We start from the raw sequence: 17,375 nt of genomic DNA, 5'->3' as shown, positions 1-17,375 counted from the left end.
CCCCTAACAGACATGTTTTAATGCCTTAAGGGGAAGTTGAAAGCCCAAATATGACAATATCCAGTAGATCTAGGTCATTACAATAACATACTGTGTCTTCACGTGTAACTTTTTCGTAATTTGACTGATTAATTCGACGTAATAATAAATTTTATGCTCATGAAATTGAGAGTAGTCAATTATTTTTGTGTTTGGTATATTGTGAATGTTTAAAAATGTCTTACGAGGCATAAACTAATTTGATCGTATTAAAAGTTAAATTAAGAGTTTAAAAAACTATTAAACATCCACGTGGTTGCTAAAGTAAGCTAAGCTTCACATGGTGGCCATAAACCCTCTTACAATTGAAGGATTCGCAACAAGTTGGAGAGCTTTTAGACACTAAAACGTCAATTCCCGACGACTTTCGAAATGATTCTCATTCTCATGTCTGTCTTCTTAAGCTAAAAGAAAGCTAGACAAAAATCTCGGTAGTACGAAGGGGAAGCATAATTAATTCTTCAGATCGATCATAAACTCTAGACTCCGTCGTTTGACTTCCACTATACCATATGAACATCCATCTCCCTATGTTGCCAGCTCACCCACTCTCTACAAACGTGGCACTCTTGAATTGATGGCTATATGCATAATTTTTGAATTTAAGCCCATCACGTATGAATTTGGGCCAACGACTATATATATATATATTCTCTCCCCTATACTTCGCCTACAATTATTTGAGTTATGGATATCAAACATGGAGCTTGTAATTTTGTTGGTTAAAGCTTATCGTGAATAAATATTATTCATCTTGATCCATTACCTATTGCTGGCAGCCACGCGATTTAAAAATGGATTAGAAAGAGGTTTCCACACCTTTTGTAAGAAATGTTTATTTCCTTACTCTAATTGATATGAAATTTATAATCCTCCTTCTTTGGGTATCCCAACATTCTTGCTAGTTAGCTGATGTCTGACTTTAATACTATTTGTAACAGTCTAAACCCACTACCGATAGATATTTTTCGTTTTTACTCGTGTTATATATATATATATATATATATATATATATATATTTACTTTGCTTTACAATTACAATTACATGATTTAATGGACCAACTTTTAAAAATTAAGATGGGAGGGTTTAAGGTTTTCAATTGACACTAACATTTTTAAAACGTCTTTGTATTCTATTTTATTTCTTAGCAAACCATTGAAAACCTTAAACCCTTCACCTCCCGCTCACTCGAAGTGCTTCCACCTTCGCGCATTCACTTCGGTTCCCTCGCTTTTAGCCGTTCAGTGCTGCCGCCGCTGTTTCTCTCCCGCTCAAGGGCACTTAGCCAAATTGCCCTTGCCTCTCAGGCCTCTCCCGGTGCCTCCTTGCCAGAGCTATGGCGAACGACCAAGACATGAGTGGCTGGACTGATCTGCTTCACTCTTCTACGAAGCTCCTCGAACAAGCTGCTCCATCAGCGCAGTTCCCTCCTCTCCAGGTTTCATACTCTCTCCGTCAATTTGGTTGTTTTTCTCAGAATCTGTGGACATCGAGGGTTCTAATTGAATTACATACCTTCATTTTCATAGTTTTCACCTACAGCTGGATTGGGCAAGTCTAATTGTTTCGACAATGGACTGCACTTCTAACTTGATTTTTAGATATATTTTTATATCTGGAAAACTATGTATTTCTAGCTCTATTATCATTATCAATTTGCGATTACGACCACTTCGTTCAATTCAAGGCAGTGAAAAATGGGTGTTTGAAAAAACAAGCATTAAAGGTAAACAAGAGTTCTGAGACTTTATTAACTGTGCTTATTTTCTTAATCGCCTGCTGCATCCAGCTTATTGGGAGAAAAGAAGAATTAATAACGTTTGAAACAAAAGATTCAGTAACAAATACCAAGAGGGAAGAAAAGTTTCGGAATGCACGATGTTTTCTGATTTTAAAATAAGAAGAATATAAAAAGAATGATCAAGAAATGAAATCTCTAGCTTCTTGTCTCCACATTATGTCTCAGTTCTTATTTCTGAATTTCACGATGTGCTATTGTTTCAGAGGAATTTAGATCAGTTGGAAGTGTTATCTAAAAAACTCAAGGCAAAGACCCTGAGAACTGAGGCGCCTACTCAATCTATTGCTGCTACAAGGTAGTTCTATTGCTGCTAACAAAATCTTCCCTTCGTCAATTCATATTTTTGTTGCTGCAGTCTCTTTACTTACCTATAAGCGAGCACATCTTACAATTGTAGGTTACTTGCACGTGAGGGAATAAATGCGGAGCAACTTGCTCGAGATTTGAAGTCTTTTGAACTAAAGGTGAAGAGCTTTTTCATGTTTTCAATTATAAATAACCTTCTTAATGACTTTATTTTTTTCTTTGAATTTTGATGTACTACCTATAATGTATGTTTAAAATAAGAATTAGACCTTTCATTATTATAATGAAACGTACAGAAAGGGGGAGGAAAGTCCTCACCCTACGACCAATGGGGTTGCCAGACAATTCTCCGTAAGCCCAACTATTAGAAATACAATAATTACAAAAGGAATTACTAAGTCTATACCCAGAGCAACAACAAAAATGGTATTGTCGAGAAAAGAAGGCATTTTTTTAAGGAAACAATTGATTTCATTGATAAATGAAATATACAAAAGGAAGGGATACCCGACCACCAAAGGTGGATTACAAAAAAGACCTCTAATGCCTCATTAAGATCCAACCCTCTGCAAGTAGTATTAACCATTTCTTCAAAACCACCACATTAGTCTCCTATGTATGTGAATGTCAAGGGTTGGGATGATTTTTAATCTTTAACCAACCTTCATATGAAGCGATCATTGATTACTCTCCATGCATTTCTTTAGATATTCTAAACTATTTCATCTTCAGTTTGCTCCATGCATTTATTTAGACATTCTAAAATATTATACCTTCAGCTGTTCCAACTCGACTACTTGGGCCTTTTCCTTTTGTTTGTGTGCTTTGTCTGGGTAGTCTGAGACGAGGGAGTAAAAAGAGAACTATACTTCTTTGTTCGAATCTGATGGGATGAAAACTCAGCACTTTCGACCATTGTCATCAAGTTGGTTGACCTCCATGTAATAACCTTGTTTATTTCTTAGTTTCGACCATTGTTGTCAAGTTGGTTGACCTCCAAGTAATAGCCCTGTTTATTTCTTAGTTTCTTGATCGAAGTAATACAATCTTTGGTTCCTAGTTCTTTGAAAGCCTTGAAGGAGCAAGTTTCCTTTAGGAGGATATTGTAGAATGTCTCAAGCCATAACAATGAGTTCTAGGTGATGCACGATGTGTAGTAGGACGTATGACCACCTTCTTTTATTCTTGCTCTACTGCTTCTGTAATGGTCATTCAAAGCTGTGAAGAAGGTTCTCCAGTCAAGGTTGATATGGCTTTGTGGTTGTCATCGGTTAGGGAAGTGGAGGAGGGTTGGTTAATGACCAGGGGTGAGAGTTGGGATGGGGAGTAGGGAGGAAAGGAGGAATGGAGGAGGGCGATAGAGTGAAAACATGAGTAGAGAAAAAGCGAGAGTGTACGTCAATTATGGAAAGCCTATCTATCTTTGCGTATAAAAAAAAGGTGGTTTCTTTTCAATTGAACTGCATCACAGGAAAATTTTGATGAGTTTGAGCCAAAGCTTTTCTGCCTTCTTCTTTAAGGATGACAAGTAAGGAGAGAACGGATATTGGCTTTTACCTTTATAGTCCAAAAGTATTTTTCTTTTAAAGTTGTGTGTATTTTGGTTGATCTGATCTAATTTACATTGCAAAATTTTATTCTAGTATTCTGTTGCTTTCTAATCTTTTATGTGCCTGTTTATTACTTCTTTTGAAGACTACTTTTGAGGACGTATTTCCTGCGGAAGCAACTAGTATTGAAGAATACTTGCAACAGGTATTTTTTATGCAAATTTTCCTATCATTGCAGTCTTGCAGATAAATTTTACCAAAAAAGGTATTGGCTTATATATGAAATGTTGGCTGAAATTTCTATTTCATACTTATATTTGCTGGAGGATGTTGCTGAACTAATGCTATTACTAATTTGGTTATTCGTACGTATGTGTTTTATGCTGTTACTAATTAGGTTATTCGTACGTATATGTTTTATGCTGTTACTAATTAGGTTATTCGTACATTTATGTATGGTAGTCTTTGTCGTTCTTGGACTTGTTAAGTATGCCTTTTGTAATTGATATTTCAAGTTTCTTAAAAAAAAAAATTTAAGTGCGAGTCTCATTAATTTGCACTTGGTTATTTGGAACCTCAGCATCATGGTGAGGTAAGACACAATATATGTACAATAAAGCATGAAATTTTATCTTTCTTTCTTCTTTTTCTTCTTCTTCTTCTTCTTCTTCTTCTTCTTCTTTTTTTTTTTTTTTTTTTGACAATGAAACAAAACTCTTCACTGAATTAATGGAAATATAATAACTCCTAAAAGGAGAATGCAATACCAGTGCGATAAATTTCCTAGAAGATACAATAAAGCCATAAATAAGAACTCCCAGCCAGAAAAGAATAAAAGACCTAACATAAGTTTATCTTGTGGGATAAATAGTAGTGTCCCGAGGTAAGGGCAAGGGGTGGAGAGAACGTTCAAAGAGTAGTGTCCCCATTTCAAATTTTTGTATTGAAGCTTTTAGATGGTGTGAGATTAAGCTAATTACATCAAATTTGATTTGGGATGATTCTAGACGAGGAATATATATTTTCAGGAATGCTTTCTCGAAAGTTTTTCACATGGCTAATTCTAACTGCCCTATTTTTTTTTGCTGCTATTTTGATTCTATTAGGGGTGGAATTTGGATTTTAAACATTTTTTACCTGCTGAATGAGTTAATTTTCTGCTCTTTTAAGGGACAACTTAACTTGTTTGTACTCTGTCCCCTCGCTTTTATAACTAATTCTATATACTTAAATGAAAGGTTCAATGTGTTGGTTATAAGACCCAAAAATCTAGTGTGGGAGTTCAAAATGAATTCATTATTCATAGAAACACTACAAAGTTGTTTTTTACAATGAACACTGGAACATTGTAATACTCTGCTATCTATTTTAAATGATTTTTATTATTTTTTTATAAGAGACAATTTCATTGATGATTGAAATTTACAAAAGGGATGTATAACCCATGGTGTTTATAAAAGACCTTCCCAATTTGCCATGAAGGAGGATTTTAAAATGAATTCATAGAAACACTTGAACAAGGTCTATTCAGTAGGTTGTACAACTATGTCTTTGAGTTCTAAGAAACACTTTTAAGTCATTTTTAAATGAATTTTACAGGAACATTGTAATTTGGAGTTGAAAATCATGTATTTTTTCTCTCTTAATTTTAGAATATAAGCTCTTAAAAACTGATCTCCTTGCCTTTTGTGTTGAGTTATTCATTTTACAGCTGGAAAATTTTATTATTATTATTATGAAAAAAAAAATTTCAACTTTTCTGGTGCTATCTTCACAATTTATCCTGGACAATTATTAATGTTGATATGTCTGATCTTTGTGCATTTCGAATTCAACCTAGGTCCATGAAATGGCAATGATCTCGGCCATACAGGAGGCACAGAAGGACAATGTCAGAAGTTTTAATGGTTACATGATGAAAGTTTTAGAGGTCAGTATGACTAGTTATTTTGAGAGGTTGAATGTTTTCTCTAACTACCTCTTCTTTAATGTTATATACATAATATGCGAACATTTCACTTTAATTTTCAGTTGTTCCCTATTCTTCTATCATTTTTTTGCTGCGTATTTAATAGTGGCATGTGAAAAGTCGAGTGGTAGAACAGGCTTCCTATTGGAATTAATTCTGAAAGCTTCAGAAAAGAGTTGGGCGTTTCATGTTTTTTCATGAGGTTGATCTTAGAAGAGATAACTGATATATTTTATTTTTATTTGCCCCTTTGGTTGTCCTTTTAATGTTGTCGTTGATGAATATCTTCATTCTTTTCATGGTGGCACTGGATTACTGGTTCTTGTTGCGGTTATTGTTCAAGAACTTTCATAGTTAACTATGAAAATTTGTGATTCTCCATTCACATTATAGATGATTAGTTTCTTATATTTGGCTTGCATCCCCTTTGTGAGGTTAAATTAAAATGATGCGATGGGTAAGTTGATCTCTGTTTAGTGGATTTGAATTGGTCGTGCTTTTAGCTACTTCAATTGATAGTAAATGGAGCTCGTTTCTATAGAATAGAGAACATCTGCTTGGGTCAATTCTTTACTAATCGTGCATTTGTTTCTGAATTGTTATGGAATCAAATGTTTGACAGGAGGATTGGAAAAAGGAAAAACGTGATTTCCTTCAGAGTTTAAGCCGAATATCTACATTACCTAGGACTAATATGATTGATGATAATAGTGGGGCTTCAAGGTCGGGTCAAATTGCCTCCTTTGTATCCAGTCCTCATGTTTCATCTGATTTTCCCACTCTGGAGTCTGTATCTCTAGCCAACAAGCCTACTATGGAGAAAAAAGCATCAACATATGCTGAAGTAGTGAAGAAGATGAACGATGCCAGGGAACGTGGATTACCATTTAAAGTATGAGCTGGTTCTTTCTTTACCGACTTGTAGTCGTTCTATTACATTATATCCTTGTTGAGGATCCTAATAGCTTGTTGAAATGGACCAACGTAGTTCATTTCAATTCTTATTTTCATTTATGAATATTTATGATGTTTGTCTTATGGTCATCTTTAGCATTTAACCCATAATAACTTGTAAGAAACGTGCACTGATGGAAGGCCAGCTTTGATATATTTTCTTGGCTTTAATCATTTGCTCAATGTCAACCATTTGTAGATGAATGATGACACGTATTTAATATTTGGTTTTTACTGTTTGTTTTCAACTATTAGCCTGCTGTAGCTTTCAAAGGCGCTTATGAAAGTTTAGATCTCCATGGATCTGCTGGGAAGTCAGTTAACATGCAAAAGATTTGGCATCTTATTCAAGTAAGTCGTTCACCCTTTCTTTAATTGATATACATAATGAATATCCAATCATCTTCTCTGCCTTTCATTCCTTTTTTATTTGATAAATTGTTGATATCTAGATTTTTTTTAAATGATAGACATTAATGGGTGAGGACTCAACTCCAAAACAAAATGTTTCAAAAACAATGTCACTAATACTTGGGGCCAGGCGCCATCTAGAGTTGGGACACGAGAAATATATGATGGATACAATACAAAGCCATCCTGCACAGGTGATGTTTTTTTCTTTTCAAGTATAATTCTATTTACTATTTTTTTGTTTGGAATGATCACACTTGTTTTAATGAAGAGGAATTGACAAGGTGGGAGTACCCGAAAACTTTATGTCCCATAACCAAATGACATCTCAAATTAGACACTCTCTCAAGTATAGGAGTATGGAGTTAGTAACCTAACTATTGATGCAAACATTACATTAAGTAGTTTTGTTGATATTTGTTTCCCGTTTAAGCTAGTATATAGTTATGGTTATGGAGGTGAGGTAAAGTTAGAGGGAAACGGAAATTTCATATATATTTCTTTTTTTATCAAAGTGCAATGGGAGCAAATTTGATGGATAGAACAATCACCATCCTTTGAGCCATAAGTTCTTCAAAAGGACCAGATCTGGCATGAGAAAAAACGAATTTGATTAATTCAATGAACGTGTTATTGTAAAAAATATTAAATCAACATGGTTGTTTTTTAGAGACTGCATCCACATCAAATGAGGGGATGTGAATTGAATTGCAGTTTAGACAGGGATGAACATGATGGAATGGAGAGTTTTCTGCGAGATGGAAGATTTTCAAAGAAAGAAAATAACTGTGCAAAGTATTGGGGGAAGAGAAGAACAGGTCTCAAATTCTTAGGAGAAGAGATCCTTCATACAGGTGCTCTAAGGGAAAAGTGATACGAAAGCCTTGTAATGCAAGAAAAAGTATGTGATAGGTAAGGAATTTTTTTTTAATTGTAGGGTGATAAACAAGCAGTTGAAAAAGGAAAAAAGATTTGCGAATGAAACTTTAATGAAGATGAAAGATTCAGGGAAGATGGCCAGGAATTCTTAAAGAGAGGAAGATGATGGAAGTTCTTTAGAATATTAAAGCTTGAACATCGATACTTATTCATCTACGTTTCTGACTTCGAAAAAAGTTAAAATGCTACTTAGTGATAATTTTGTGCTAAAAGGGACTACGGACAGAGTCAGTGAGAACTAAGCCAAGCTCCATTGCCAAAAGAGTAGAAAGAAAGATGGGGCCGAGTGTTGAGATTTTGATAAGGGTCTATTTTAGTTGTTGGCTTTTATTGTGTACTTCTATGGTTTGTTTGTTTGTTATGAGAAACATTCAAAAAAATTTATAAAAAAACAATGTTCCAAAAAGAATAGAAACAGCCTAAGGGAGGGGTGGAGGGAGCCTCTGTCAAAGCTATACAACGAGAGTCTTCCAATCGCTAATATCAAGAGGGTGAAGAAGTTTCATGATCTATAAGAAAATTGGAGTGGTTGAATAGTTGATTAAGGTCTTCCACCTCTTTCAAGCACATTCTACAATCTGAGGGTGACAAGAACCACCTTCTAATTTTTTTTGGAGTCTATCATTGGTATTTAAATTCCAATAGGCCAACGACCAAAGGAAAACTTTCGCTTTCTTAGGGCTTTTATGCTTCCAAGTTGCTCTTGTAATGGACAAATCCCCCTAAGTGGTCTTAGACGAAGACCCAAGAAGCTAGGTTTACAAGAATATATACTGGAGCCTTCAAGCGACTACAAAATACGATTGGCTGCCTCCCCCATTTGCACCATGCTCAACTTTTCCACTAGGGCCATCCAAGTATGTAATTCTCTATCAAAGACCTCTCTTCTCAAAGCCCAAATTTCAGGTTTGGTTATCATCATCCCAACAATCAGCAATTAAGGCTTCTTTTTTTGCTAGAGTTTAAATACTTGAGAAGCAAGTTTTCAAAGGGAGATGCTCAATCCAAATGTCTTCCCAGAATCAAATGTTTTTTTTTCCACAACCATCTTTAAATTGCATAACGCCCAAAGAAGGGGAAATTCTCTGCAACATGAACCCACGGTCTATTTCCTTTCTTCTTCTTGAAGTCGCTAGTCATCCAACCTTGTGGGAGATTCCATAAATGCTAGCAATGTCCTTTTTCTTTTCCTTTCTTTACCTCTCAACAAGATTGATCTGTTTGGATCTTGGTCCATGATGGCCTTTTTATTTATTTTGACGATTAGATTTCTCTATGAATGGATGCTTGAGATCGGGAGTAATCACTAGTGAGAGGGGACAAATAAGTTGGCAAAGCCATCCATTCCCATTTGACTAAGTTGCTACTTAGCTTGTAGATTCCCTTCCACACAAAATCTCGAATAGTCTTCTCCATAGACTTGAAGCATTAGTCTCAACAGTGAAAGGAATCGAAAAATCATAACCAGGATAATATTGGTAAAATTACCATTGCACACTTCAAGGTTTCAAAAGCTATTGTAGTCTCCTTTGACCCATGGAAAGCATCACACTTTATGAGTTGGGTTAATGAGAAGACAACACCATAATTTTTAAGAAAACGTCAATAGTAATTCGTCAAACCAAAGATCCCACAAAGTTTCCATAAGTTGATTGAATGGGGCAACCCTTTGAGATGCTATCCAATGTCCCAAATATTCCCCTCTCTTTGGCAAATGACATTTCTTTTGATTGGCATATAAGGAATGATTCCTGAACACGTTGAACACTACTCCCAGGTGCTTGATATGTGTAGCCCAGTCAGAACTGTATATGAGAACGTCATAAAAAAGGCAACTCATTTTTGTACGAAGGGTCTCAAAAACTGGTTCGTTGTCGGAGCATTTGTTAGGCCAAAAGGTATGACCATCAACTTGTAATGTCCCTCATGGGTGCAGAAACCTGTCTCCTGGATGCTAGAGTTGTGCACCTTGATTTGATGATAACTTGAATTCAAATCAAGTTTGGAATAAGCTCGTGATCCATTTAATTCATCCAACAACTCTTCGATCAAGATAATTGGATACTTATCAGGGACTGTGTGCTTGTTGAGTGAGCAGTAGTCTACACAAAATCTCCAACTACCATCCTTTTTCTTAACCAGCTGAACCAGGCTCGCAAACAGACTAACAACATTACAAATTATCCTCACCTCAAGCATCTCCCATTTAATTTATCAATCTTTTATTTCTGGGCGTGCACATAACGATAGGGCTGTACATTACTTGGAGGATGACCTTGCACCAGTTGGTTCCGGTGATTTATTTCCCTCATCGGTGGTAATCCTGGCGATATTTCAAAAATATATTCAAAATCGCGAAGCAACCCTTGTAAATCTAAATCGAGATTTTCCCACAGATCTCCCCTTGCCCCTTCCATATCCAAACCTTGGAATTCAACTACAAAACCCAGATCGCTTTCTGACCAAGTTCTTGTTTTCGTTTTCAATGATATTTCCTTCTTAGTAAGGGTTGTGTTGCCCTTTGTCTTGCCCATTTTATGCAGCCACTACATTTCTAGAGGCTGCATTTCCAGAATAACATGAACGACCTCTAGGTATGACGAAAAGAAATCCTCCTCCACAGTCATTTAGGATAACGCCTTTACTAATGCCACGATCTCTCACTGTTGTACCCTTGCCCATGACAATTTCTTAGTTCGATGTCTCCGTCAATGATATATTCAACTTCTCCACCAACGACAATGATATTAAATTGTGTGTTGCCCTACAATTTATCATCACCAGTACCTCTTTATCATCTACCCTTCCTTTTAAGCTTAATTGTTTCTGAACTCGAAAATCTCAATACTGATTTAAAAGTCAACTTTGCGAACTCCTCATTTAGCTGTGGCTATTCTGCGCCCATCCCTTCATACACTGCTTTTGTATCTAGCTAATATTCCCCTTCCTTGCACACCACCTTGATTCTTAACTCCCTCGGCTTACAATGATGGCCGATTTAGAACTTCGTCACAACTGAAACATAAGTCTTTTTCCTTCCTCGTTCGGAACTCATTGTCTAATAAGTGTTTCTAATGGATTTCCCTTCAATGTCAAAACTAATAAAAACAGTTTGATGGTCTCAAGATTGATTCTTTTTTCAAAAAAAAAAAAAAAACCATTCTAGGATTAGAAGGTTCCTTTTTTTTTCCTTCTATAAATTCAAATTTGTATATAAACTTGTTAATTTATGCATAGATAGTATGTGTGTTTACTTTTATGCTCAAACTATTATAGTTGCTATTTATTCTTACATGACTCATACGTTGAAGTCATCTTATTTCCCTGTAGGCTGCCCTTGGTGGTGTTGTTGGAAATCTTCAAAGAGTTCGGGCCTTCCTTCGGGTTTGTTTGTGACATATGTTCAAAGAATTAGAAAATTTGACATGCTATATCTCATCTTGTACTTCAGTTTTAAGTTCTTGTTATTTGCAGATTCGCTTGAGAGACTATGGAGTTCTAGATTTTGATGCCAATGATGCACGTAGACAGCCTCCTGTTGATACTACTTGGCAACAGGTGTTGATACCTTTTTGAATTTTACAATTATTCACTTTAATATGTTTTTCATCGAGAAAAGAGAAAATGGTGTTTACATTAATACATCTAGCAGCAAATGTGGTTGTTTGTATTTGAGTTTTATATGATTGGGCCGTTTTCTTTTATTGGCTCATTTTGGGGTTGGTTCTTTTGCATGCCACTTGTATTCTATATTTTTTCATTTTATCTCATTGAAAGCTTAGTTTTCATAAAAAAAACAAAATGCTAATCTAAGTAAGACCTACATTTGCCTTGTACTGGGGAAGAAAGAAGCCAAAATGTCCATGATTCTTGCCCTATCAGGTTCATACTTTGTGTTTCGCACCAGATTTTGGAAAGTATCCTATAAAAATTTTTAAAAGTTACTCTCCCATACACAATCTTTGAGTTCCAAATAACATTTGTGAAAGGAAGACAGATTTTGGATGGCTCATTGCAAATGACGATTTGCCAAATTATAAAATACTAGATATGGATACACAGAGGATACATTATTTTATTACTTTTGTAGGATATATGTAAATTTAACAGAGATACTCAATGTAATCCACTAAAAAGCATAAAATATCAAGTCAACTGAAAATAGTACAAAGTACCATACAAATACCGAAATACATATGATATTATCCAACATTAAGTGTCCATGCTTCATAGGACTCATGTTCTCAAATCACCATTCAAACGCAATGGACCCTTGGTTTTCCTTGAATTTTTCCCTAAGGTTTATTTTTGTTTTAAACAGATTTACTTCTGCTTGAGAACTGGATATTACGACGAGGCCAGAAACATTACGCTGTCATCTCGTGCATCAAATCAGTTTGCTCCTCTGGTATAACTTTTAAAATTGTTTGTTAATAGAATTGATGCCATATTCAACCTTAAGTCACAAATTTATTCTTGACAGCTTACAGAATGGATTAATACTGGGGGCATGGTACCAGCAGAGATAGCAAGTGTTGCATCAGAAGAATGTGAGAAGTTGTTAAGAATGGGAGATAGGATGGGCCGAGCTGCATATGATAAGAAAAAGTTGTTGTTATATGCTATTATTTCAGGTTCTCGCCGGCATATTGACCGTTTGTTGAGAGATCTTCCAACGCTGTTTAATACAATAGAGGATTTTCTATGGTTTCAGTTGTCAGCTGTACGTAACAGCCATGGGGAATCCTCATCTATTGTTCTGAATGAAGGCTCGGTACCTTACACTTTGGATGATTTGCAGTTTTACCTCAACAAATTTGAACCGTCATATTATACTAAAAATGGGAAAGACCCCCTGGTATATCCATATGTTCTGCTTTTAAGTATCCAGTTGCTGCCTGCGGTCTTGTATTTGTCAAAGGAAACAGGAGAAGAAGGATTAAATATTGATGCTGCCCACATATCAATTGTGCTTGCGGACCATGGAGTACTTTCAGAAGGATCAGGGGCTGGACAAAAATTGGGTGTGATGGATGCTTATGCTGAGGTATCTAGCATAATTAGGCAGTATGGTTCTCTATTTTTAAGAATGGGTAATTTATCTATGGCACTAGAGTACTATGCCCAGGCTGCTGCAGCCGTGGGGGGTGGACAGTTGGCATGGTCTAGCAGGGGTAGTGTGGATCAGCAGCGGCAGAGAACTTTGATGCTGAAGCAACTTCTAACTGAGCTGTTGTTACGTGATAGAGGCATCTATCTCTTGCTTGGTGCAAGAGGTGCTGGAGAAGAAGGTGAATTAGTACGTTTTATGACTGACATTAAATCAAGGCAACAGTTTCTACTGGAAGCTGCTCGACAGTGTCAGGAAGCTGGGCTTTATGACAAGGTAATAATTTGTCTTGTCTTACAAATCCAAATGTCTTTCTCTAAACTTGGTGGTGGTTGTAGCATGTTCTCAGTTCATATGTATAACCATCATGGAATTATATATTTAGCTAACTCTATGTTTAAAAGGTTAAAGTTTGCCATGAGGGTGTTTTTCTTAGAGAGGCAACAAATGGTAAACCATGAAGCGGGATAAAGATCCATCTCTTCTATATTTGAATCAGTTAACCATTGGAAATGAATTTGGAACTATTATTAAGACACTGGATATCATACAAACAACCCTCAACCAAGCATCCCAAGCATCCCAAGAATCTTCAATTTTCATTTTTTTTTTGTTCGAGTGTCTTCTCTGCCATCTCTGTTTCCTGATTCTTTCTTATCTATGATGTCTATGAGAAATTGTCTTATTTATGATTGCCCCCTATTATTTGAAACTTGGCTTATCCCCTCATAGTATTCTATTCATCATTTTAAAATTCTGTATTTTACTTATCAGTCAATAGAGATTCACAAGAGAGTTGGGGCATTTTCAATGGCACTGGATACAATTAATAGGTGTCTCTCTGAAGCAATCTGTGCGCTGTCACGTGGTAGATTGGATGGGGAAAGCCGGACTGCTGGCCTTATTCATTCAGGCAATGACATTTTGGAAACATACAAATATTATCCTGAAATCAGGTTATTAATTAATTTAATCGTCTGTACACATGTAGCAATTTTTAGTTAATGCTTTTAATTTATAAGAAATATGTTGTGAACTGTTTCATGTAACTGTATATATTGAACTGTTCGAGGTTGTGTGCTATTCTTTTTGATTAGTCAGTTTTTGATATTTTGAAACATAAAATTCGTACAAAAGGCTATTCTCCCTTCTTGGTTCACCCCCAAGGAAAAAAAAAAAAAAAAAAAAATCAATTCAGATGCCAGTCCTCAATCTTGTAATTTTGTATCGATTTTTAAAACGCTTTCTAATTTTCTAGCACTTGGAAAATTTTATTTGTGTATATATATATATATATTTTGGTTGAGCTCAGCATATAATTTCTACACAAGGAATTCTAGTAAAAGGGGAAATATTGACCATCTTTTTTTCCCTTTTAAATTAAAAATCTGTTTAATTTGATATCCTAAAAATGTTTTGAGCCATTGAGAACATTGTTCTTTTATTGTTATTTTTCCTACAGTCGTTGGTTCTACAATATATTTGTAAACTAGGGAGCAGCATAGTTGCCTTCACTTAAATTTACTGGAATGTAAACATGCAGCCTTCAGGAAAGAGAATATGTCATGGAGCAACAGACCGTGTTAAGACAACTTGAGGCAGTTCTTTCAATCCACAAGTTGGCCAGATTGGGTCATCATCTAGATGCTCTAAGGGAGATTGCTAGAATTCCATTTCTTCCATTGGATCCACGAGGGCCTGATATGACTTCTGATGTATTTCAAAACCTATCTCCTCACATTCAAGCTTGTGTACCAGATCTTTTGAAGATTGCACTTACGTGTCTGGACAATGTGAAAGATTCTGATGGATCTCTTCGTGCCTTGAGGGCCAAGGTATGCAAACAGCACACCCTTAAATAGTGTTTCTAATGCATTGCTAACTAACCTCCAGCAAGTCTGTTAGTTCCTCTTCTTGTCAATTAATCGCTCAAAGTAGATGTGTTAAATTAATGTTGAAAAAAGTAGGGGTATTGAGGTGTTGGGATGAATCGGACCGAGTAAATAGACATTTTAGACCCGATTTAGTTTATTGGTCCTGGGTTTGTTGTTACTAATGCTAAGTGGAATGTGGAAAGGGAGTCAAAGATCTCCATTAGAGGTATATTTGGCTAACTGAGAACTTTCTCTGACTAAATTTGGTCCACCCCGATTTAAACTAAACTTAACGGCGTTTCACCCTTTCAGCATACTATTATTTCTTATTAGAAAATAACGGCATTAGACAAAATATTGTGGCATGGTGTTGAAATTTATAGTTAGTCTGTTGTGTGCAAATTCTTGGTAAACCTGCTCCTAATTCATGTTGGACTTCTTTTGCTTTGGCAGATTGCAAACTTCGTTGCTAATAATTTAAACAGGAACTGGCCTCACGATTTGTACGAAAAAGTTGCTCAAACCTTGTGAAAACATGTGGACTTCAGCATTGCATTTGAGGGGCTAGCCATGAAAATGAAACTCTGCAAAGATCCTAGCAATGGGAAATTTAGCATAGTTTTAGACTAAAGCTTTGTGAAGCAGTACAAAAGAAGAAGGAAAATGAAGTTGAGGAATGATGGGAGAACGGTCTGTGGTATGCGCAGCTTTTTTTTCACCAATCAGAAAGACTAATTGTAAGTTTACATTATCATTCCCAAATTTTCATTTTCCTTTCGTTTCCTTCCGTGCCTTTCTATTATGCTTGTTGCAAGAGCTATAAGCAAAAGAGGTGGTAAAATGGTGCTAAATTTAGGGTTTATATCTGCTCAAATCTGCTGTGAATCTGTTTTTATTTTGGAATATTATGAAAAGAACTATTTTACTGATTGGAGGTATAGAGAGCTTATCTAGATTTATTTACTCAAGTGTTTTGAGATCATTAAAACCAGTAGGTACAAAGAAATATGGTCGTATAAATCAGGGAAACAAAACCGACATGCCTTTTACGGGTTTCTTAGCCAGCTATAGAATAGGTACAGCTAGCTCGACGTTTTGTGCCCAGTTCTGGTTCCATGAAAAATGACCAAAAACATATAGTAATTCTTGTGTATAAATATTGAACTTTGAAACATATTTTCATCGTTATGGGCATATTGTAACTTGTGTTAAGAATAGGAGCTAGACATTATTCAACGATGTGGGTGGATATTTGAGTTTTAATTTCTGAAACTTTGAGCCCACTGAGCTATCTTTTTTAATTGTTGTGATTATTCTTTTTTAGTCTAACCCATGAAAAATAACACTTTCACCTCTGAACTCACCATTTTTTTTTTGCCTAGATTATGAACCCCTAATTAATATATATATATATTTTATCATAATTTAATATTTTCTCCCCTTTTTTGTGTTCAAAATTAGCTTAAAAAATAGGAACAACTCGAGATACATTCAAGTATTTTAATATTGTTAGACGAACATGACTCTCTACAATGGTACGATATTGTTTTTTGAAAATAAGTTATAATGACTTTTTTTTGGGCTGTCCAAAAGGCCTCACATTAGGTCTCATAGAGAGAATATAGATCATTCTCTAAATTAATCTTTCTTACTTTCATCATCTAATAAAAATAAAATTTTAAATTGAAATATAATATTTTTCTTTTTTAATTGGGTTTGATCTAAGTATTTTAAATAAAATTTTAGATTGAAAAATAGTATTTTCTTTTTTAATAATTATTTTTGGGTTCGATAGTTACAAAAACGAGAAATGAAATGTGGTATTGATTATAAATTATTAATTTTATTATGGTTATTTGTGTTATATAATATATATATAATCATTCCTCGAGATAAAATTTAATGCAATTTTGAATAAAATATTAATGTTTTCTTGTCCAATTTGAAGTTATTAAAAAATTACATTGAAATATGCAATATTTTAAAAATAGTATAAACAAAATAAAAAATAAAAAGTTAGGAGCAGACCAATACTATTTTTCCAATTACTTTGAAATTAAAAAAAATAAAAAATCATATTAATCTAGACACGTTATAGTTTTCGTTTTAATATTATAATGGTAATAATAATAATAATAATAATAATTAATATTATATAATAATATCTGAAATTCAATAATATAATCAAGATATTTATAAGTGAAATTACAAAAATACCCCTAACAGATATATTAAATATTGGTTTATATCCAACTCATGTTTAAATTTACAATAACCAGAAATGGAAAAATTAGTGTCAATTATTTATTGTTTTTTTACGGTTGAATAAATGAGAAAAATATGTTGAATTTATATTTATGGGTTATTAAAATTTTTAATCTCCGTCAATCCTTTGTTACGAGGTAGCTATATTATAATGAC

The 17,375-nt window shown here is 34.8% G+C and overlaps 1 protein-coding gene across 1 annotated transcript; it reads left to right on the top strand.

Moving 5' to 3' along the window:
• Positions 1–1,178: 1,178 nt before the first annotated feature.
• On the top strand, positions 1,179–15,917 carry LOC111482242 (nuclear pore complex protein NUP93A-like). Its single transcript, XM_023127936.1, has 15 exons — positions 1,179–1,478; positions 2,045–2,136; positions 2,239–2,305; positions 3,843–3,902; positions 5,538–5,627; positions 6,289–6,558; positions 6,876–6,971; positions 7,091–7,225; positions 11,301–11,354; positions 11,445–11,528; positions 12,292–12,378; positions 12,454–13,356; positions 13,855–14,036; positions 14,624–14,915; positions 15,408–15,917. Exons 1-15 carry the CDS (start codon positions 1,377–1,379, stop codon positions 15,483–15,485), a joined length of 2,592 nt encoding a protein of 863 aa, XP_022983704.1. The 5' UTR covers positions 1,179–1,376; the 3' UTR covers positions 15,486–15,917.
• The last annotated feature ends 1,458 nt before the right edge of the window (positions 15,918–17,375 follow it).

This window comes from Cucurbita maxima, unplaced genomic scaffold (genome assembly GCF_002738345.1).
Source record: "Cucurbita maxima cultivar Rimu unplaced genomic scaffold, Cmax_1.0 Cma_Scf00007, whole genome shotgun sequence".
NCBI lineage: Eukaryota > Viridiplantae > Streptophyta > Magnoliopsida > Cucurbitales > Cucurbitaceae > Cucurbita > Cucurbita maxima.
This window is presented reverse-complemented; position numbering and strand designations above follow the sequence as displayed.